The following is a 23,775-nucleotide window of genomic DNA, read 5'->3' on the forward strand; positions in this document are numbered from 1 at the left end:
GTATAGGTAAAAAAGTTACATATCTATTATTGGTAAAGAAACATAACTACATTGCTATTGTCCGTAATTTTCCATACATATTATATTAAGAGTAATATAGTTTTTCTAATTAAACAAATAACAACATAATCAAATTCCTTCCCCCCTTCTCGATATGAATTCCGTCGTCTGGCAACCAAACACACCATGGAATGGAATTTCGGATTCCAATTTTCCGTACTTAACCAAACACGCGATGGAATGGAATCTCGGATTCCAATTTTCCATACTTGTTAAGATTCACGGGGTCCATCAAAAGATTGAGTTCTTCTCAAATTCCAATGAAGACCATCATGGATGCTATGCAAGAAATCACTGGTGGAGTCGCCTCTACACGCGGTGGGAACTGGCCACGCCGCCATGCTACACACCAGCGCGTCTCCCGGAGCCAATTGTTTCCTGTCCTTACCGTCGAAGGACGCCCATGCATGGCCTCGGCTATTTAAAGGTACTTGAATCCTAAGTGTTACATGTTCGGGTAGTATTAGAGGTCGGAATGATAACGAGTGTGGACAAATCGGTGTGAATAGAATCCCTGGAACCTGTATAAACATAAGGGTAAAATCGTCATTTCATTAAAAAAAATGTCAATGAGCAACGGCAACATACTTGTGGATGGACCATTGAGCCTCCGGCTGCAAGGGAGTATGCGGTGCTTCCGGATGTTGTTGATAAGATCAAGCCGTCTCCTTGAACCGTTGTGACAAAGGAGTTGTCAGAGTAACATTCAAGATTTGTAAGGAATGAGGAAATCCCACGATCAATTGTCACCTCATTTAGCACAAGTATCGGCCCTTCATTTTCATTTTCATTTTCACTTCCTTCTCGAATCACATGGCACTGTAAACGGTGTCTTAGTGTGATGCTGATTGGACCTTCGAGTATTGATTTTAGGCATTCTTTGTAGCGTTCACTATCTAATTATGGTTAAAGTTAAAGATCACTTGCTTACTTATCATGCCATGCTAAGGGCATTTACGTCTTTTGCACACAAAAGGGCGATCTAGAGGGACTCTTTGTCAAACCTTAAAACCAGTACGTGTACGTTCTTTCTTGGAGGGCATTTAAGTCTTTTTGCTACACATTTCGAGTGGGACAATAAAAACTATTGACATTAGTCGCACTCCAAGATGAGGGCTTTCACATCTTTTACACATTTGATAAATCACATGTTACATTCTTTTAGATGGGACAAAAAGATTGTTTTTTTTTCGTCCTATTGACATCAGTACCCCGTCTGAGTCCTTTATAGGGTTATTTTGAGTGACGAGGATGAGGAGGGCATTCACGTCTTTTTGCACAGACGAGAATCATGTTCCACCAATTTTTATACTTTTGACATTGGTCCCGGTCTACAAGGCCGTCATTCTTTCTTGAATTATTTTGGGTTATGAGAATGAGGAAGGGTATTCACGTCTTTTGCACAACATCATTTCCACCTTTTTGGGTGTGACAAAGATTGCAAATTTTGTCCCATTGACAACAGTTCAAGTAGTATAGATGTCATTTTTATTTTATAGGGCTATTTTTGGCAATGAGGATGAGAAGGGCATTCATGTCTTTTTGCACAGACAAGAGATATGAACAGAAAAGGATACAAAATGGAGTCATGAAACCCAAGGAACCCAAAGAAAATGGAACAATTGGAGGAACAGGTCCTTTGAACTTTGATGCAGCCTACAAAAAAAAGGTAAAGATACTGAACAAACTCATCCACATTTAGGGTTTCAAACAACATAACTTACTACAAATTAAAAAAAATATTCTAATAAGATCATTTTATTCCAAAAGTAATATAATAATAATAATAATATACCCAAAGCACTGTTCCATCTCCTCCAAGAGTTACTACAAGATCAACTACCTCATGCAAACGCCACATCTCCTTATCTGTAAAGTCATAACACAAAATAAAATTTCCAAGTTATTTCAACCTTCAAAATAAAATTTATGAATCTATAAAATATAGATGAAATTGACTCACCATCTATCCATGATTGTGCAAAGTTGAAGTATGAGGATTCTTCTAGAAGTTCATTCCTTACGCGTGGTTCAACAAATATATTCATACTTCTCTTTTCCTTCAACCAACTGGAAAATTGAAATGATCACCAAATATATTCATACTTCTCTTGTTACATACTTTAACAGAAGTCTTTGACTAATAACCATATGCCAAAAATACCCTTTAAGAAGACAATTGAAGTCATAATTGATAATACCTGACCATTTCTGCACAAAGGATTTTGACTGAAGTTGAATTTGGTTTTGTCAAGATAAGCACAGTTTGAGGAGGAGTTTCCCACTTCAAAGAAATCTGAATTATAAAATGTAAATAATATAATGCATTCCATCATATTCCTTATGAAAAAACAAAGACTAATATAGTATAGGGTAAAATGCAAGAAATATATAAACATATTTTCATAATTAAATTAAAATATACCTGTTTACTGCTACGTTCTGCTGTGGTTATATTTCCCTTCTCAAAGGAGACAATGTCATGTTTATGTTGATCATCTTTTTTACTTTTGCTACACCATTTTAGTTTGAAAGATGCCTGAATCAGAAAAGATGCTATTAATAGATTAAAAATAGAAAGGATGAATAAAATAAATGTTGCAGGAAATTGAGGGAACTGGTTATTGAACACTAACTCTGAAAAGAAGGGTAAAATGGTCATTTACAGTCATTCAGATGGGTTCATTCCGGACAAAAAAGGAACAACTTTTTTTCATTTTTACTACTTCATACAGACCTCATTTATCTCAACAAATGCATCATAAATCCAATATGAGTCGAGTCCTGATTATGGTGTATCATTAGATAAGTTAAGTGCCTAAGTTAGGTAACTAATGAGACATAAAACTGATGAAATGACTAAAATGCCCTTATGATAAGCATCAGAAGAAGATTAAGTATGACTTTTCTCATTGGACCGGGATCAATACTAGAACATTGATCATATCATTAACATAATAAAATACCCTTAACAACTCCCTAAAATCTAGGTTTTCTTTCAGTTTATTTGTTGAAATGACTAAAATGCCCTTATAGTACCTTACGAGTAATTTTGCTGTGAATATTAGGGTAAGAGTCGGGTCCCCTGTCCCTAAGAACCTCATGAGAGCAAATCCCATTTTCCCCACAACACCTTTGAGATTTTTCACCAGTTTCAGGTTCAATTGCAAGGTGCTCAATGGAGTCTGAGCCTCCTACTTTTTGCTCAAAGTTTCCTGGATTCTCAGCAAATGTTGGACCTAAAATGAAAGAAAAAAATGGTTTTGTGAATATATATTTCGATTACTAAGAAATTATGAGTCAAAAAAACTATAGGTATTCCAAATAAGATGCTATAAGATGTCATGATATACAGAGCGAATGCAAAGTTCAATAAGATGCACATAATAATATGTTTAAAATATTGTTGTTGACTTTTTTTCATGGATATTCGTATGATCTTATAAGAGTTCCAAATAAGATACTATTAAAGCTTTGTCACAATGATATAAGATGTCGTCACATACAGAGCAAATTTCAAGATTCAATTAAATGCACATAATAATATGTTTTAGAGTAAATTATAAATAAAAAATGGTCCCTGAGCTTTCTGATTTTACCACTTTTAGACCAAAATTGGAACATTTTTCCACTTTGGTGCTTATTTCAAGGTTTCATATCGATCTTGGAACCTTGTTTTTAAGGACCAAAATGAAAAAGGTTTCAATTTTGGACTAAACATGGTAAAAACAAGAAAGCACAGGGACCATTTTTGTAACTTATTCTATGTTCTGTTTGGTAAAGCCCAAATTTTATATCTACCCTTTTCTCATGGATATTTTTACAATCTTATAGCAGTATCAAGTAAGATGCTAGTGAATCTTGCCATGAAATACAAAGCGAATTCCAAAAACTATCCAATTATAGCAATGTCATCCCATAACTAAATAAAGAAAGCAAGATGTCATAATAAACAAATAAATGAAATCCAGATGCTATTTGTTGCAATTAAGTTACCCTATCTATTTTGTATGTTAGGCATTAGTGAATTTCAAAGTGGTGCATATGTGTCACACCTTTTGTTTCCAATTGCAGATTCTTTTCTCTTTCCAATTCATATTTGTGTTTCCATTCTGTAGCCTCAGCTTGAGCAGCAGCTTTAGCTTCTGCTGCTTCTCTTAAAACCTTGCCAACAGCTTATGAATGACATAAACCACAAGGATCAGACACGAACCTTATTCTTTACAAAAGCATCATACTTTTATTTCACCTAAATGAAAGCAATCATATTCATACTTCTCATGGCTTCTGAAAACTCCACAAGCTGATCTTCAATCCCATCAACAAGTGGAAGTGGCTGATCAACAATTTCTTTTATAGCTTTCTCTAAGTTTCCAAGAGGAAGGAAATCGTTTACACCATTCTCCTGTGCAAGATTATGTGCATTCCCCTATTCAAAATTGAATGGAAATTTGGAAGATAGTAGGTAGAAAAGAGGGAGAAGGGCTCTACAAAAGTTAAAAGGCAACAAATAGCAACATAATTTCAGTTATTTGTTTAGTATAGCATGCTACTTCTATTTCTTCCAATTTATGGCATTGTATTTGAAAAATCTACATGATTATAACAATGTCATCCAAATAAAAAGCAACTTTTACTGATATAATTAAGTGGAATTTTCAAAGTATGGTGTTCTAATAAGAAAATCTTGGAAGTACAATGTCTTCATAAGAAGAAAAGTGGAAGCACAATGTTGTGATAGAAAGAAATGAAAGTTAAGATGAAATCATAACATATAAAAGAAAGCATGTTATTATTTCTTGCATTTAGCCTTTAGTAAAATACACCCAATTTTAATGCTTTGAACTCTCAAGAAGTCAAGATACCCACTTTATTGCTTCAAATAAAACACATACAAGTGGTTCATATAAGTGAAACTCCCAAGATTCCCATTTTATTGCTACAAACCCCATAGATCATTAATTGAATAGATAACCTCCAATCCAATAATGAAAAAATAGGAGAATCTTGTGAATCACCATCAATAACATCATCATGATGATGATGTAATGACAAAATGGGCAAGTAAGTAATCCTAGCTTGAATATTTTCAAAAAAAAAAATAAAATGTTGTAATCTTAAGGAAACATCCCAAAATGGAAATGAGTGAAACTGTTTGTACTAAAATGTTATTTTCAAATTACTTCATCAATCTCCAATATTATTATTATTACTACTTACTTCAATGTTGCATCCGAATCTATTACATGGAATAAGAAGTAATATCTTCTTTGTTAGTAAGGCTGATTTGTTTGTAGGATAAAGATTGTATATTCATGTAAGTTAGGATAGAGAGTTCATGTAGAATAGGAACTTATTGATCATATTTTTCTGATTTCATGTATGGCACTGTATATATTTAGTATGTAAATTTGGAGAATGTTTCATAGAAATTTGAAATAAATATTAAGCTTAGAAAACAAAATATATGTAGGGTAATCTTGATGTCATTGTATGTTATACTGCCCTTAAACTAGTATGGCAGGAATTGGATTTGTTTTATGTAGCTCAACAGGAAGAATTGATAATCAAAAGTTATATACAAGATACTACCTTCATAGGAACCTAGATAAAAGAAACTCAATATCTAATGTCTCATTTATGTAAAATCTTAGTGGATGACATTGTTCCTAATCATCCTCAAGTTAGAAGCAATGTTGACAAATAATCATTTTATCTTGTTCCAAATATCAAGTACAAAAGATAACCATTACATGATATTCGAGTCCAGGAATAAACTTCAAAAAAGCAAAAAACATCTATAGTAGGCAGCTCTGAACAATTCTAATCAGAATAAAAGCAGAAAACACATAACCCTAACTAACAAATCACCAATATATCAATCAGAAATGATTCAAGTTGAAATCATCTGATTTAACACCAAAATTGAAGAAAGATAGATATATCGTAGACAAAACCTGTACTGTAGAGTTAACATTCGAACGCTTCATGGCTGTTTGATCGAGAGAGAATTGCGACCGAAAGTGGTATAGTTAGAGTGCCTTTCTCGGAGATTCGAGACAACCCAGTCGCGATTTACATTGAATGGAGTTAATAGAAGTGTTATTCGGATTTCTCAATCAGCTCAACTTTTTTAAAGCAACATTGTAATTGGTCACGTAATCACGTGGGTGGTTGTGGGTCAAGAGACGGAAAAGTTGTTTGGAAACGAGATGGGGCAGGTTGATTTCTCGGGTTCTAAATTAAACACAAAATTTCAAGTTTCGAAAAAATAATTTCCAATGAAGTACAACAGTACGTTGAATCAAAAGTGTTATTTAAAAACAAAATGTTATAATATTTTGATTTGGAAAGTGTTATCTGAAAAAGTTTATTGAGAAAATATTGATTTTGATGAATGATAAAAAATAATTATAATATTTTGATTTTTGTTTCAAAAAATATATATATATATATTATAATGGATAAAGTTGCAAAATAATTATAAAAACATACAAATTATTATTTAAAAACAAAATTACAGGATAATCTTAAAAAATTCAAATACAAATTGTCATACAAAATAATTAAACGTAAATCAATTAAAATCCAAATATAATGTTGGTTATGTTGTTTTTTGTTTTTTGTTTTCAAGTTGATGTTACGTTGTAATTCTTTTTATCCATTTTAATTTTTTATAATCTAATATGTGATTCTTGACCCGGTTTATGAGTGATAGTGGTGGGATAAATGTGATTTTTTTATAATAAATTAGGATGATGGTGGTCTTGTTCCAAAAAAATATGAATTAATCCAATAAAAATGAATTTAAAAAAATTAATTAAAACAAATTAATAATCCAATAAATTAATATTTATTAATATATAAATATTATATATTATATATAATATTTATTAATATATAATAATCCAATAAAAAAGAATTAATCCATAAAATAGAAATTAAGAAATATATTTAAAAGAAATCAATAATCCAATAAAATAATATTTATTAATACATAATGATTATATATTAAAAATAATATTTATTAATATATGATAATCCATTAAAAAATAATAATCCATTAAAAAAGAAAATAAAAAATTATTTATAATAAATTAATAATCCAAGTAAAAAAGTAAGGTTTGGGGCATAAATGTCTTTTCAACCCATTCAGTTAGAACGATATGATATTCGAGTGAGGGGAATGCTCCCGACATTCTCTTTCCTTCTGTTATTCGTCATTTTTTTACTAGCCTTTCCAACGGTTACTTTTTTTTTTTTTTTAAATTACTTTTTTTAATTTAACAACGGCTACCCCACACACACAAATATATATATATATATATATATATATATATATATATATATATATATATATATATATATATATATATATATATATGTCTTTTACCACTTTACACAACTATAAATTACTCATTATTATCAACTTCAAATTCACACATTTTTCTATCAGTTTCTCTTTATTTTCTTAAAAAAATGAATCCTAACAATCCAACCCTAAACTCCGATAGAAGAAAAAAAATCACTGTTTCAAATTCAAGCAACACAACTCGAAACATTTTCGTCGTCGATCCATCTCAATGGGTTTATCGTCTCTAACTTGATGCTCTCATTCAATCTCCTCCACAATTCCAATACCAAAAGGGCAATACTACCCTATGCAAGTGCCAAATGTTACTCCACATATGTTCATAAACTTTGTTGTTTTTCCCAATCAACTTTCACCAAATCAACCCCAAAGCCAAACCCCACTCCATCAATCTCAAATCCAAAGCCAAACACCATCCTTTAACTCTCAACCATAATACCAAAGCCTCGATGAGTCGGAGGACAAAATTGTACAAGAAACTCAACCCACACCACCCTCACCATGCAGAAGAGGAAAACAACCGGTGCAAGAGACTAAAAGAAAGAAGCTGCCATTATGGATTCCCAAAGAAGAACTAGTGTTGACAAAAGCTTGGGTTGACATTTCAGAGGATTCAACGAAGGGAAACGCACAAAATGCACAAATGGGAGTTCATTTTTGGATTCGCATTCTTGAGAGATTCCTCAAGGAGTTGGTTAAAGAAGATGAAGAGTATCATACTAAACACCAACTAAATTCAAAGTTTCGAGAAATAACGAAAGCCGTCTAAAAAATGAACGAGTTGTGTAACAACCTAAAAACTCAAAGGAAGAGCGGTCAAGGAGATGAAATTCTTCAAGAGGCTTTGCATTTATTCGTGAGGGAATGGGAAAAGCATTCAAGTCACACGACTGTTGGAAATTGTTAATTCATAGCCCAAGGTGGAAAAAATATGAACAAGATTTTATACTAAGTGAAGAAGGCCAATGAAAAAGAACATGTAACACCGGAGTCCTGGTACACTTTTAAACTATTGAGTATTTATTTTGTAAGGGCTACTCGACGAGTTGGTAGCCCTAACTCGTCGAGTAGACACCTGTGTAGACGTAGGGTTTATGTGACCTACTTGATGAGTCAGGAGCATCAACTCGACGAGTAGGGCTGCCTAATGGAAAACCTAATTTTAAGTGTTTGGCCCTCTATTTAAGGGAACATAGCGCCTTTGTGGCCTCCCTTATCATCTCCGAACATCCAGAAAACCCTAAACCACCATTGTTAAGCTTTGGGAGTGTCTAAGTGCTATTTTGAGGTATCTTTGTGTACTTTTGAAGCTTGTGGAAGAAGGAGAAGATAAAGGGCTCAAGAGGGAAGGAGTAGATCCAGAAGATACACTTCATTTGTTGTATTTCTTGGTAATCAAGTCTCTAACTTGATCGTTCCTTTCTTAGATCTATCTAGGTCCCTTTTATGAGGTTTTTGATTCAAGAACCGTGGCCTTTGGGATTTGGACATCCCAAGTGACTTATACTTAAGATCTGGGGTCTAGGAAGGGTTCCATGGCATAAAGTGCAAACTTTATCACCATGGAAGCCCCATGCAAGCTTTTAAGCATTTATATGGCATTTTTAGCCAAAATGGCCATGCATGGGGGGGAAAAAGCTTAGAACTTTACGTGTTATATCAACCCCAGGAGACGAGATCTATGTTCTAGATGCATTAACCTTGACTGAAATTGACTTGCTAGACTTGGGCATTGAGGGACTCGGCGAGTTCCTCATAGGACTCGGCGAGTCGGATCGTCGTTTTCCTCAAACGACTTCTGGAAATGATCTTTGGTTGATTTGAGGGAAAACTCAGCCTGTTGGGGGTTTGTTGTGGACTTGAAGATCAAAGGACCCGAAGAGTTGTAGCGACCCGTCTCCGGTATGATAATTCCTTGGTATTTATTTTGAAGTTTTGCAAGAGGGACTCGGCGAGTTCATAGCCTGACTCGCCGAGTAGGGTCGGGATTTCGAGCACGTGTTAGCTGGCGACTCGGCGAGTCCATATTCCGGACTCGGCGAGTCTGTCCGTCTGGGAGAAACCCTAAATCCCCGGGTTGCCCATTATTTAAGCCACCTTATAGCCCCCAATCTCGCCTCCTTCACCCTCAAGAGCTGTGAGAAAACCGTAATTCGTTCTTGAGTGATTCTAAGTGATTTTGTGTGCTATTGTGAAGGCTCGAAGAAGGTGAAGAAGGAAGGAGCAAGAAGAAGGACTGTAGAGCAGAGATTCAAGGGAAAGCAAGAGCTCTTTGAGGTATTCTTCCGTTTTCCCTCTCTTTTATGCCTTAAACCCTTTCTAGATCTTGTTAATGCCTTTCTCAAAGCTTTATGTTGATATGGAAGATCTCTTATGCCGAGATAACCTTAGATCTGTTCATTTAGGAGTTGTAGAGCCCAGATCTATTGCCTTTATGGAGCTATTTTGCATATTAACCCTAGATCTACCCCTTTTAAGCATCTTTTAGCCTTTATTTCCTTGTTCATGTGTTTGTACACGTAAAGTTGGAAACTTTACGTGGTAAATCAGCTTATTGGACTCAGATCTACCATTTGTATGTTTTGGATTCGAGCAGAATCGAGCGTAGAGTAGTTGCATGGCGGTGACTCGGCGAGTCGGAAGAACGACTCGGCGAGTCAAGTCGCGAGTCCCCGATTTCTTCCCTTTTGAGCGGTGTCGAGTGGGACCAGTGAGTGGTGGAGTGGACTCAGCGAGTTTGAGGGTAGACTCAGTAATGGAGGGACTCGGCGAGTTGTTCATACAACTCGGCGAGTCCAAGGCAATCTTCTTAAGCTCAAGAACAATTCGTCGAGTTGTTCATATGACTCGGCGAGTCGGATGAAGATTGTCTGAGTTCTTGGATCAAATGAGTACTCGTCGAGTCGATGCCATACTCGACGAGTAGCAGCGAGTAGGGTCGAGGAGTGAGAGTAGGGACTCGGCGAGTTGGCGGCCCAACTCGGCGAGTCAGGACAACTGTGGGTTGACTTTGACCGAGAGTTGACTTTGTCTGAGAGTTGACTTTGACCAAGGGTAAAAGAGTCACTTTACCCAATGCAGTGTTTAGTATTTGATTGAGTGTGTTTATGGACTTGTAGCCGGGGAGATAGCGGAGCAGCAGCAGTTAGCCCTCGTAGCTATTCACTCAGCAGCCAGTTCACGAGGTGAGTTTCCCTTCAGTAGGAATGGGTCTACGGCCACAATGCCGGCCCGTTTAATTATCAGTAGTTCCGGACTTTGGTCTGATGCAGTAGCTAGAGTGCTTGATGTCTTTGTGATTCAAGCATATTTGTGTTATGTTTTCCGGACTTCGGTCCGATGCAGTATGCAGCATATGTGATTATAATAGTTGTGATGTTCTATGCTATGCCATGATCGATCAGTTCCGGACTTCGGTCCGATGCAGTCAGTTCCGGACTTCGGTCCGATGCAGTCAGTTCCGGACTTCGGTCCGATGCAGTTAGTTCCGGACTCTGGTCCGATGCAGGGGACAAGGTTCCAGTCAGTTCCGGACTTCGGTCCGATGCAGCTAGTTCCAGACTTCGGTCTGATGCAGTGGGCAAGGCCCAGTATGTGCTTTTTATGTACTGTATAGTATGTGGTAGCTTGGGGGAGCTCACTAAGCTTCGTGCTTACAGTTTTAGTTTTGGTTTCAGGTACTTCCGCTAGCAGAGGGAAGAGCTCGGGATGATGGCATCGCACACACCACAGCTTCAACTTTTATCCTGGGAGTTGATTTAGTTTTTTGATTTTTATATGACATGGTTATGATACAGTTTCCGCACAGTGTTGTTTTTATTATGTTTGGGATACATCACGTATGGTTTTTATGATATGACACTCAGATTATGGTTTTTGGTTATATTGAAAATGAAATTTTTGGGTCGTAATTTTTGGGTCGTTACAAGTTGGTATCAGAGCCCTGGTTTGAGGGATTCGGATACACTTCCGGGTGTATCTGAACTCAAACTAAGGGGAAATAAAAAGATTTTTTTTCTAAAAAGGAAAATGTTTTCTAAAAGAGTTTTGAAAGCACTTAGAAGGAAATAAATTTTTAAACAAGATAGGGGTGTGGTACATGCGATCAGCCGAGCTCAAGTAAGTACTCCCAAATTACCCATACAAGTTAATTGTTCAGTTTCAGTTTCAGTAGAACAGCATGCTAGTATAGGACTAAGGATCTAGGAGGATGCCTTATGTACCTGCTTTATGTGTTACAGTTTTATGAGAATTGCATGCTAGTATTAAGTAAACAGTAGTAGGATAGCCTGTTTAGGTTATGCCTGGTAGCGCGAGCTTAGCATCGTATGCTAGAGTAGCTTCTCGTTATGAGGATAGTTTTGCCTGAGTATGTTTCCCTTATCCGAATGATGCCTGCTTTGTGCTTTGTGGGACTCTGAGTGATGGGAGTTAGCCATTAGGTGAACACGTCACACCACATGTGATCAGGGTTGAATAATCCCAGAGTGCTGGAACTGGCCCTATTGCGCAGCTCTTGTTTGAGTCCAAACGTTATAGGGACGGGTCTTTTACTTGAAGGATTATCTGATCCTCGTCACATGTGATGGTGTTCAGGTGGTGGCTAACTAGCATTATAAGGAAACCTTCAGCAGCTGAGGACTAGTTGAGTTGAGCCTGAGGTTTCCCTAGGGCAAGCCTAGGATGAGAGTAGCAGAGATCAGTAGTAGTAAAAGTGACTTGGTGGAGTCAAGGCAGTTCTTGAAGAAAGTACGGATAGATGTGGAAGGTAGTATGGGCCCGTACTACTGAAAGCAGAGGATCCGTACTCGAACCAAGAAAGGCTGAGACAAGACCAGGAAGCTATTTGTAGTAATTAATGATCCCTTGAGATATTTCGGTTTTCTGATGTAGTTGTGATGTGTTTCAGAATGGTGGTTTTGCGTTCGAGACCAGCAGCCGGCAGTGGAGGTGCCGGGGAGGGATCAGGTTCAGGCTCGGGGGGTGAGCGCATCGATGAGCAGACCCGAGAGTTTCTTTCTTCGGAGATTACGCGCATCATTATAGAGCAGACTCCTGTGATCTTTGGTTCGATCAAGGAGGGGATTCTAGAGCTGATGGATGAGAGATTGGGCACCTTCCGTGCCGAGGTGGCAGCTATGATGGGGTCGCGCACCCTTACTTTCAGGGAGTTCAGGGCATGTGGAGCTCCGGACTATCATGGGGCACGGGACCCCATAGCGAGTACCAGATGGTTGGTGGATGTGGCCAACGCTTTCCGCACTAGCAGGTGTCCCGAGGGGGACAAGGTCAGATTGGCATCCTGTCTTCTGAAGGACAGGGCACGGGATTGGTGGGAGGAGGTCGGACACTCCATTGGAGATGACGCAGCATTGGACGCCATGACTTGGGCTGATTTCTCTACCAGGTTCAGGGCGGAGTTCGCACCGGTTATTGAGGTGCAGCAGTTAGCTAGGGAGTTTCAGGACCTCACCCAGACTACAGAGACAGTGGCGGAGATCACCGCCAAGTTTAGGGAGAGGGCTCTTCTCGTTCCTCAGTACGTGGCTGATGAGGAAATGAAGAAGGCCCGTTATCATGAGATGTTGCGGAGCGATATCCGCCAGTTTGTGAGCCGGTCCAGCTGTAAAACGCTGGAAGATATGATTGCTAGGGCTCGGGAGAGGGAGATTGATCTCGAGATGGAGAGGAAGAGGAAACCGGAGGCGGTTTCAGGTACAGGCGGTTCGGGCAAAAAGCCCAAGGTTTCGGATCACAGATCTAGGAGTCAGCAGAGCCACGGTCGATGTGGAAAGTGTGGGAGATTGCACGAGGGAGCGTGCAAGGCAGGGAGTTCCGGCTGCTACAAGTGCGGTCGGATTGGGCATTTGAGTAGGGATTGCACGGCCCCTGCTACTGCCGTCGCAGCATCAGATCTGATTTGCTTTCAGTGCAATCAGAGGGGACATAAAAAGTCCCAGTGTCCGAGTTTAGCTGCAGCAGGGAAGGTGGTTGCACCTGCCCATGCTACCTTGAGGATTACAGATGGCCGGCAGGGCCGAGCCGAGACGCCGGTGACGAAGAGCATGGCGTTTCAGATGACAGCAGAGGAGGCACGGGCGACTCCTGATGTGGTGACGGGTATGTATCTTCCTTCATCTCTGTATTATTATTATCGTTTGAGTATTGCTTATGATTGTATATTTTATTCAGGGTCGTTCTCTGTGAACGACATTTCTGCTATGGTATTATTCGATTCGGGGGCTACCCGATCATTCGTATCGCTTGCACTTAGCAAGAGATTTAGTAGAGCTCCAGGGGAGTTGGATTGTCCATTAGAGGTTGAGATAGCAGCTGATAGGACCGTGAGGGTCGGTAGAGTGCATAGAGGGTGTTCCCTTCAGTTGGTTGGCGAGCAGTTTTCAGTGGACCTGGTACCTATTCCCCTGCGAGGGAATAAGGTTATTGTAGGCATGGATTGGCTAAGCCCCAATAGGGCGGTGATTGATTGTGAGCTTCAGCTAGTGAGGGTCCGCACTCCCAGTGGGGGAGAGTTAGTGATTCAGGGCGAGAGGCCACAGCGGGGACCGACCTTTTGTTCCGCCGCAAGGGCGAGGCGCTATGTTCAGCAGGGTTGCGCCGGTTTTGTAGCTTACGTCTTGGATGCCCTGGAGAAGGGCAAGACGACAGTTGATGATGTTCCTATTGTTCGAGACTACCCGGACGTGTTTCCCGAGGATTTGCCGGGGATACCTCCTGAGAGACAGGTCGAGTTCAGGATCGACCTAATTCCTGGTGCGGCTCCGATAGCCAAAGCACCGTATCGACTAGCTCCCCCTGAGATGCAGGAGTTGTCTACGCAGCTACAGGAGCTGTTAGACAAGGGTTTCATTCGGCCGAGCAGTTCGCCTTGGGGAGCGCCGATCCTGTTTGTGAGGAAGAAGGATGGGTCGCATCGTATGTGTATAGATTATCGGGAGTTGAATAAGGTAACGGTGAAGAACCGTTACCCACTTCCGAGGATAGATGATTTGTTTGATCAGCTCCAGGGAGCGTCTTGGTTCTCCAAGATCGATCTACGCTCCGGTTATCATCAGATGCGGGTTAGAGATGAGGATGTACAGAAGACTGCTTTCAGAACCAGGTATGGTCATTATGAGTTTGTGGTGATGCCATTTGGGCTCACCAATGCTCCAGCCGCGTTCATGGATCTCATGAACCGCGTGTGTAGGCCGATGCTGGATCGGTCAGTGATAGTGTTCATAGATGATATCTTGGTATATTCCAAGACGCAGGAGCAGCACGAGGAGCACCTGCGGGAGGTGCTGGAGGCTTTGAGGAGGGAGAGACTTTTCGCAAAGTTCTCCAAATGTGAGTTCTGGTTGCGCGAGGTGCAGTTCCTTGGTCACCTCGTCAACCAGAAGGGTATTTTGGTAGATCCGGCCAAGATAGAGGCCGTGATGCAGTGGGAGGTCCCGAAGTCTCCATCTGAGATTCGGAGCTTCCTAGGGTTGGCAGGGTATTATCGGAGATTTATTCAGGATTTCTCCAAGATAGCAGTGCCGCTCACCCGACTGACCAAGAAGTCGGTGGTATTTCGTTGGGGGCCTGAGCAGCAGGCAGCGTTCGAGACCCTCAGGCAGAGGTTGTGCGAGGCTCCGATCCTTACCTTGCCAGAGGGAGTAGAGGACTTCGTAGTCTATTGTGATGCCTCGATCACCGGTATGGGAGCAGTTTTGATGCAACGAGGTCATGTGATAGCTTATGCTTCGAGACAGTTGAAGCCTCACGAGGCTAATTATCCTACCCATGATTTAGAGCTGGGGGCAGTTGTGTTTGCCCTCAAGATTTGGAGGCATTACCTTTATGGGGTCCGTTGTACTATCTACACGGGTCACAAGAGTTTGAGGTACCTTATGGATCAGCCGAGTCTGAATATGAGGCAGAGGAGGTGGTTGGATGTGCTAAAGGATTACGACTGTGAGATCCGATACCATCCAGGGAAGGCCAATGTGGTGGCTGATGCCCTGAGCCGCAAAGTGTCGGCGGCCCCTATCAGGGATCTATGTTTGAGGATGATAGTGATCACTCCGTTGTTGGAGCGGATCAAGGAGGCTCGGGTGGAGGGCCTCAAGGAGGAGAGACAGAAGTGTGAGAGGATCGTGGGCCGAGTAGCCTTGTTTGACTATGATAGTCGTGGTTTGCTGACGCTTCACGGGAGAGTGTGGGTACCGTACTGGGGTGGAGTACGACAAGTGTTGATGGATGAGGCTCATAAGTCTCGGTTTTCTATCCACCCAGGGGCGACGAAGATGTATCGAGGTCTTCGACCTGATTATTGGTGACCCTGCATGAAGCGGGACGTCGCCTGGTACGTCGAAAGATGCCTGACCTGCCGGAAGGTCAAGGCGGAGCACCAGAGACCTCACGGCAGGATGCAGCCGTTAGACATTCCCGTGTGGAAATGGGAGGACGTCACCATGGATTTTGTCACCAAGCTTCCCCGGACCGCACGTGGAGTGGATTCGCTATGGGTAGTAGTGGATCGGTTGACGAAGAGTGCTCATTTTATCCCGATCCAGGAGAGTATACCGGCGGAGAAGTTAGCCGATATCTATGTGCGAGAGATTGTGGCACGTCATGGAGTGCCGGTATCGGTGGTGTCAGACCGAGATGTCCGTTTCACATCCAGGTTCTGGAAGCGGTTCCACGACGAGATGGGTACTCGTCTCCATTTCAGCACCGCTTTCCACCCTCAGACAGACGGGCAGAGCGAGAGGACGATTCAGACTCTCGAGGACATGCTTAGGGCATGTGTCCTAGATTTCGGTGGCAGTTGGGATACGTATCTTCCGTTAGCGGAATTCTCGTATAACAACAGTTATCATGCGAGCATTGATCGACCTCCCTTTGAGATGCTGTATGGGAGGAAGTGTAGGACCCCGATTTGTTGGGGCGAGGTCGGTCAGCGGGTCATCGGGAGCACGGAGGTGGTGCTCAAGACGACTGAGTTGATCCAGCAGGTCCGTAGTAGACTGCAGACTGCTCAGAGTCGGCAGAAGAGCTACGCCGATAGGAGGTGTTCGGACTTGGAGTTCCAGGTGGGGGATATGGTCCTTTTGAAGGTCTCACCTTGGAAGGGTGTCATCAGGTTTCGGAAGAGGGGCAAGTTGGGCCCCAGATTTATTGGTCCTTTCAGGGTTTTGGCCCGGGTGGGTCGGGTTGCTTATCGGTTAGATCTTCCTGAGGAGCTTAGTCAGATTCACAACACTTTCCATGTGTCTCAGTTGAGGAAGTGTTTGGTGGATGAGTCAGCAGTCGTTTCCCTAGAGGATATTCAGGTTGATAGCAGCCTGAATTATATTGAGAGACCGGTCGCAATTCTGGACTGGAAGACCAAGACCTTGAGGAACAAGGAAATTCAGTTAGTGAAGGTGCAGTGGCAGCACCGGAAGGGGTCTGAGTGGACGTGGGAGACTGAGGAGGAGATGAGGGAGCACTACCCTGAGATATTTGCAGATTCAGCCGTAGCAGACTTCGAGGACGAAGTCTGAGATAAGTGGGGGAGAATTGTAGCGACCCGTCTCCGGTATGATAATTCCTTGGTATTTATTTTGAAGTTTTGCAAGAGGGACTCGGCGAGTTCATAGCCTGACTCGCCGAGTAGGGTCGGGATTTCGAGCACGTGTTAGCTGGCGACTCGGCGAGTCCATATTCCGGACTCGGCGAGTCTGTCCGTCTGGGAGAAACCCTAAATCCCCGGGTTGCCCATTATTTAAGCCACCTTATAGCCCCCAATCTCGCCTCCTTCACCCTCAAAAGCTGTGAGAAAACCCTAATTCGTTCTTGAGTGATTCTAAGTAATTTTGTGTGCTATTGTGAAGGCTCGAAGAAGGTGAAGAAGGAAGGAGCAAGAAGAAGGACTGTAGAGCAGAGATTCAAGGGAAAGCAAGAGCTCTTTGAGGTATTCTTCCGTTTTCCCTCTCTTTTATGCCTTAAACCCTTTCTAGATCTTGTTAATGCCTTTCTCAAAGCTTTATGTTGATATGGAAGATCTCTTATGCCGAGATAACCTTAGATCTGTTCATTTAGGAGTTGTAGAGCCCAGATCTATTGCCTTTATGGAGCTATTTTGCATATTAACCCTAGATCTACCCCTTTTAAGCATCTTTTAGCCTTTATTTCCTTGTTCATGTGTTTGTACACGTAAAGTTGGAAACTTTACGTGGTAAATCAGCTTATTGGACTCAGATCTACCATTTGTATGTTTTGGATTCGAGCAGAATCGAGCGTAGAGTAGTTGCATGGCGGTGACTCGGCGAGTCAAGTCGCGAGTCCCCGATTTCTTCCCTTTTGAGCGGTGTCGAGTGGGACCAGTGAGTGGTGGAGTGGACTTAGCGAGTTTGAGGGTAGACTCAGTAATGGAGGGACTCGGCGAGTTGTTCATACAACTCGGCGAATCCAAGGCAATCTTCTTAAGCTCAAGAACAATTCGTCGAGTTGTTCATATGACTCGGCGAGTCGGATGAAGATTGTCTGAGTTCTTGGATCAAATGAGTACTCGTCGAGTCGATGCCATACTCGACGAGTAGCAGCGAGTAGGGTCGAGGAGTGAGAGTAGGGACTCGGCGAGTTGGCGGCCCAACTCGGCGAGTCAGGACAACTGTGGGTTGACTTTGACCGAGAGTTGACTTTGTCTGAGAGTTGACTTTGACCAAGGGTAAAAGAGTCACTTTACCCAATGCAGTGTTTAGTATTTGATTGAGTGTGTTTATGGACTTGTAGCCGGGGAGATAGCGGAGCAGCAGCAGTTAGCCCTCGTAGCTATTCACTCAGCAGCCAGTTCACGAGGTGAGTTTCCCTTCAGTAGGAACGGGTCTACGGCCACAATGCCGGCCCGTTTAATTATCAGTAGTTCCGGACTTTGGTCTGATGCAGTAGCTAGAGTGCTTGATGTCTTTGTGATTCAAGCATATTTGTGTTATGTTTTCCGGACTTCGGTCCGATGCAGTATGCAGCATATGTGATTATAATAGTTGTGATGTTCTATGCTATGCCATGATCGATCAGTTCCGGACTTCGGTCCGATGCAGTCAGTTCCGGACTTCGGTCCGATGCAGTTAGTTCCGGACTCTGGTCCGATGCAGGGGACAAGGTTCCAGTCAGTTCCGGACTTCGGTCCGATGCAGCTAGTTCCAGACTTCGGTCTGATGCAGTGGGCAAGGCCCAGTATGTGCTTTTTATGTACTGTATAGTATGTGGTAGCTTGGGGGAGCTCACTAAGCTTCGTGCTTACAGTTTTAGTTTTGGTTTCAGGTACTTCCGCTAGCAGAGGGAAGAGCTCGGGATGATGGCATCGCACACACCACAGCTTCAACTTTTATCCTGGGAGTTGATTTAGTTTTTTGATTTTTATATGACATGGTTATGATACAGTTTCCGCACAGTGTTGTTTTTATTATGTTTGGGATACACCACGTATGGTTTTTATGATATGAAACTCAGATTATGGTTTTTGGTTATATTGAAAATGAAATTTTTGCGTCGTAATTTTTGGGTCGTTACAAGAGTTCAAGGAAGAACTCGGCAAGTTCAAGGCAATGTCCCAACCACATGAAGACGAACTCGACGAGTTCATGGAGAAATCGGCGAGTCATAGACTAAACACTTTCATACGGATGAAGATGAACTCGATGAGTCAAGGATGAACTCGGCGACTTAGTTGAAGAAGGTCCCGATAATTATTGAAGGCAAACTCGTCGAGCTCTTGCTAGACTCGATGAGTAGGGACGGGGTTGTGGCATTTTGTGGACGTGGGGACTCGGCGAGTTGGTGGACCAACTCGGCGAGTCTAGTCAACCAGATGTTGACTTCGACCAAAGTTGACTTTGACCAGGGTTTTGGACCTTGACTTTTACTAGGACTTGAGTTGACCCTTGTAAGGGGTTATAAGTATGAAATGGTGATGAAAGGATGTAGTGCAGGGATTGAGGAGTTGAAAAGAGTTGATTTCCACATCAGGGACATTGCAGACACTCACGACATCGAGGTGAGTTACCTTCCAGTAGAAGTGGGTCTAAGGCACCAAGGTCGGCCCATTAATAGTTTATTACAGTGAGATGATTGTCTTTGTGATAATTGTCTGGTTTGATACTACCTGGTATGATTAGGTGCTAGTATGATATGTTATATGTGATAATGATAGTAAAAGGGGAATAGTCCCCCTGTTCGGTCGCTAGGACCGAAGGGTAGGCCGGGCTCTCCAGGTATGCCTGGCAGTATGATTATGATATGTTATTATGTGGTAGTAATAGGGGTGAAATAGTCCTCGTTGCTGGTTGAGATAGACCGGAGGGTAGGTCGGCACCCCAGAATGGCTTGACATGGATAGGTCAGCACCCCATAATGGCTTGACACGGGTAGGTCAGCACCCCATAATGGCTTGACACGGGTAAGTCAACACCCTAGAATGGTTGGACATGGGTAGGTCAGCACCCTAGAATTGCCCGACAGTATGTATGATTGTATGGTATGCGGTATGATGGGGGAACTCAGTAAGCTTTGTGCTTACGGTTTTCAGTTTTGGTTTTAGGTACCTCTTCGTCGAAGGGGAAGGAACCCGCAGGGTACCAGCGCATCGCACACACACATGATTCCGCATTTGAGATTTCTAGGACTGTATTCTAACATTATTACTATTTGATGATATGGTTTTGAGACATATAACTATGGTTTATGGATTTATATGATATCAATAATGTTTTCCCCAAAAAAAATTTATAAGCAATATAAATCTAAAAAAAATGGTCTCGGATTTTGGGATGTTACAAGTTGGTATCAGAGCCTTGGTTTGAGGGATTCGAGCACACCTTCGGGGATGTCTGGACTCAAATCGAGGGCTTGAAAGATTTTACAAGAAAATAGTTTTCAAAAAAAATGATAAGGAGCTTTGAGAAAGAACAAGGTGTGTGATGCGTGCGACCGACCGAGCTCAAGTAAGTTTTCCCCCAAGATATCCATACATGATATGTTATGATATGATTATGATAACTTCATGCTAGACTAGGGCTAAGGATCTAGGAAGGATGCCTTATATGCCTGTTATGTGAGTATGATAACTGCATGCTAGATTAGGGCTGAGGATCTAGGAAGGATGCCTTTTTTTTTCTGTTATATGAGCTTATTAAGCTATATGCTAGGGCTGGTTGGTCAGCAGTATGATAACCTGATTAGGTTATTCTTGGCTATGGTTGCTCGATGCACTAATGCTACTTGCTTGATGCTTATAGGGGTTCCAAGTAACTTTAACTAGCTAGTACGCGAATATGTGATAGTATTCGCAAGATAGTTAGGAAAGAATGGTAAGGACTCCTTGCACAGCTGATGGCGGAGAGTAGGCCGAGTAGTGTCCTAGGATAATCCTAGGATGAGGTTGGTTTGGAAAGCAGAAGTAGTGAAAGGGACTTGGTGAGTCGAAGCAATCCTTGAGGAAAGTACAGATATATGTGAAAGGTAGTATGGGCCCGTACTACTGGAAGCAGAGGATCCGTACTCGAATCAAGCAGGGCTAAGATAGAACCAGGGAACTTGGAGAGTGTGTGAGACCTCTCGAGAGTATGAAAGACCCTGACATTTATGTGTTTTATTTCATAATGGTGACTACGCGTCATGGAGCAGGAGGTTCAGGGTCTGGATTGTGATCAGGTTCAGGCTCGGGTGTGGGATCCGAGCAGGTTGATGATGGGCTACGCGAGTTCATCGCGTCTGAGATCACGAGAGGTATCCTTGAGGCGACCCCGGTCATTTTTGGGTCGATCAAGGAGGGGATTATTGAGCTGATGGAGGATCGCCTCCGGGCATTCAGGAGTGACTCGGCGTCCAGCCAGTCAGGGACGCACACACTGTCCTTCAAGGGCTTCAGGAGGAGTGGTGCGCCAGAATTTCATGAGGCGAAGGACCCCATTGCTTCCAGAAGATGGATCGCAGACATCGGGTTTGCATAGTTGACAAGCTTCTGCTTGGAGGGCTCGAAGGTTTGCTTTTGTAACGGGTTGTTTAAGAGACAAAGCTAGGGATTGGTGGGAGTCGGTTGGTGACTCACTGGGAGCCCCAGCCATCAAGGCTATGACTTGGTCGGACTTTGTGACCAAGTTTAGGGATGAGTTTGTGCTAGCTATGGAGCTTCAACAGCTGGCCACGGAGTTTCTCGACATGAGACAGACTACTGAGACAGTGGCGGAGATCACCGCCAAGTTCTAAGATAGGGCCTTGTTGGTACCTCAATATGTAGGGGATAAGGAGATGCAGAAGACCCACTATCATGACATGTTGAGGGCTGGTATTCGGGAACATGTCATCCATTCTTCCTGCCCGATCCTAGAGTCCATGATTGCCAGGACGAGGGAAAGGGAGATTAATTTGGAGCACCTCAGGAAGAGGAAGGTAGATACGGATCAGGTTACTGGGGTTTTGCGGAAGAAACCCAAGGGATCTAACGCTCGGTCGATAGGCCAGCCGAGCCAGAGCCGCTGCAGGAAATGTGGTAGGTCGCACGAGGGAGCTTGTAGAGTGGGATCTTCGGGCTGCTACAAGTGCGGCAAGACGGGGCACTTTGGCAGGGATTGTACTGCTCCTGCCCCCACTATTCAGAAATCAGACCTGATTTGCTTTCATTGCAATCAGAGGGGCTATAAAAAGGCCAACTGCCCTAGGTTGACAGCAGCAGTAGCAGCACTTGTGGTGGCGCCAACTCCAGCGACTACTCGGGCTACGGATGGTCGGAAGGTCAAGTCAGAGGCTCCGGTGGTAAGGAGCCGAGCTTTTCAGTTGACAGCCAAGGAGGCGCGCGCCGCACCTGATGTGGTGACGGGTATGATTTTGTTTCTCTCTAACTTTTATATGTCGCTTGTGATGTTGATGTGCCATGTTATATGTTTTGTTTAGGATCGTTCCATGTGAACAATATTCCATTTCAGGTGTTGTTTGATTTGGGTGCTACCCGATCATTTGCCTCGTTTGCACTTAGCAAGAGGTTCCCTGAGTCTTCGGGTATGTTGGATTTTCCTCTAGAGGTCGAGATTGCAGACGAATGATCAGTACGAGCATCAGCAGTTTTCAGGGATTGTGTTTTGAGGTTGTTCGAGGAGCGCTCCTTGGTAGACCTGGTTCCCATACCATTGCGGGGGAACAAGGTGTCACACCCCTGAACCAGACGGCGGAAACGTCCGAGGGCTCGTGTGACTTTAATTGAATATCATCACAATGAATATACATGAATCATAACATAAACGTCACCATGCATCAATATATTACAACTGGAATTGTTCACATCAAGTACATTGTTTTAACATTACACATTCATAACATAAATTGTTTGAGTGCTTTTAACAACATAACATCCTAACATTACTTCATATTACTCTTCCGCTTACTTGTTACCTGAGAATACAAGTTATTTTGGAAAAACATCAACATATGAAATGTTGGTGAGTTCATAAGCAATGTTGTGATAAAATGATTTGTGTAGTTTGTAAAACCCAGAAAATCCGATATTTTCTGAGAAGACTTTTGTTTATCAAAGTGTGAAGATCCATAAGTTGATGCATGAATGATTTCAAAAACATATATGTGAAGGGTATTTTGTATTATAGTTATAAAATTTCGAGCGAGTAGTATTAAATCCCCTGGAAAACCTGATGTTTTCCGATGTTGAAATGTATTCGTGATTACTGATTTTTGTGTTGTCTTAACGAATGAATATTGATTACTCCACATTGTATATCGTCCTAATTTCTTCTACTTTGATTTCTCATAAGCCTTAGCGAACGAAGAGAAGAGGAGCATTATGTCCCACTACTATCGTAAGTACCTTAGGCTGTCGTGGATGCGAAAGACACGAGGGTTAACACGCATTTGATTACTGTGACCTTACTAGCTTTTCTAATGGGCCTCTAGGGCCCAATAGCATATAAAAGCTATTGAAAGTCCTTTTATAAAATATTGGGTCATGGAAGGCCTAATAACATATAAGCGTTATCCCTTTGGGCCCAAAGATCATGTTGATGGGCTTGCAAGGCCCAACGAGCATGATTTGAAACTCACAAGCCCAAAGTTTGAAGATTTACTCATTGTAGTTATCGCGTATCTATTGAAGTGTTTTGATTTAACGATTGTTGTTTTGTATTGATTCGAGACCGAATCAATTCGTTTATAACGATATTTGGTGTTGAATGTGTATTCGTTTTCCGTTTTGTCGGTAGTCGTGGATCTTGTATTTTGTCTTAATGAATTAATTTGTTTAAAAGTAGAATTTGACCTTTTCACTACCTTTCTTTTATAAAAATAACACTTTTAGTCCTTTATAT

At 41.9% G+C, this 23,775-nt stretch overlaps 1 protein-coding gene across 3 annotated transcripts; it reads right to left on the bottom strand.

Moving 5' to 3' along the window:
• Positions 1 to 7: 7 nt before the first annotated feature.
• LOC111909116 (NAD(H) kinase 1) lies at positions 8 to 6,244 on the bottom strand. 3 transcript variants are annotated; one of them, XM_023904904.3, is made up of 11 exons: positions 6,018 to 6,244; positions 4,336 to 4,465; positions 4,116 to 4,235; positions 3,100 to 3,299; positions 2,486 to 2,599; positions 2,262 to 2,356; positions 2,024 to 2,130; positions 1,856 to 1,929; positions 1,638 to 1,716; positions 649 to 956; positions 8 to 581 (listed from the first exon to the last, which is right to left on the bottom strand). In XM_023904904.3, the coding sequence occupies exons 1-11, from the start codon at positions 6,048 to 6,050 to the stop codon at positions 273 to 275; spliced, it is 1,569 nt and encodes a 522-aa protein (XP_023760672.1). In that variant the 5' UTR covers positions 6,051 to 6,244; the 3' UTR covers positions 8 to 272. The 3 variants fall into 3 exon arrangements, with proteins under 3 accessions (XP_023760672.1, XP_023760671.1, XP_023760673.1); XM_023904903.3 differs by having other exon boundaries at positions 4,336 to 4,489; XM_023904905.3 differs by having other exon boundaries at positions 4,336 to 4,547; positions 6,018 to 6,241.
• Positions 6,245 to 23,775: the final 17,531 nt, after the last annotated feature.

This window comes from Lactuca sativa, chromosome 2 (genome assembly GCF_002870075.4).
Source record: "Lactuca sativa cultivar Salinas chromosome 2, Lsat_Salinas_v11, whole genome shotgun sequence".
Taxonomy (NCBI): Eukaryota; Viridiplantae; Streptophyta; class Magnoliopsida; order Asterales; family Asteraceae; genus Lactuca; species Lactuca sativa.

What these genes read in the sequence shown, in the direction of transcription:
- LOC111909116 (XM_023904903.3), bottom strand. Translation starts at nt 6,050, where the DNA reads ATGAAGCGTTCGAATGTTAACTCTACAGTACAG. An exon ending in ACAGCAAAATTACTCGTAAG is followed by an intron (nt 2,600 to 3,099) that starts GTACTATAAGGG and finishes TTTCTGATTCAG; the next exon opens with GCATCTTTCAAACTAAAATG. An exon ending in GGGTTTCATGACTCCATTTT is followed by an intron (nt 957 to 1,637) that starts GTATCCTTTTCT and finishes AACCATAATTAG; the next exon opens with ATAGTGAACGCTACAAAGAA.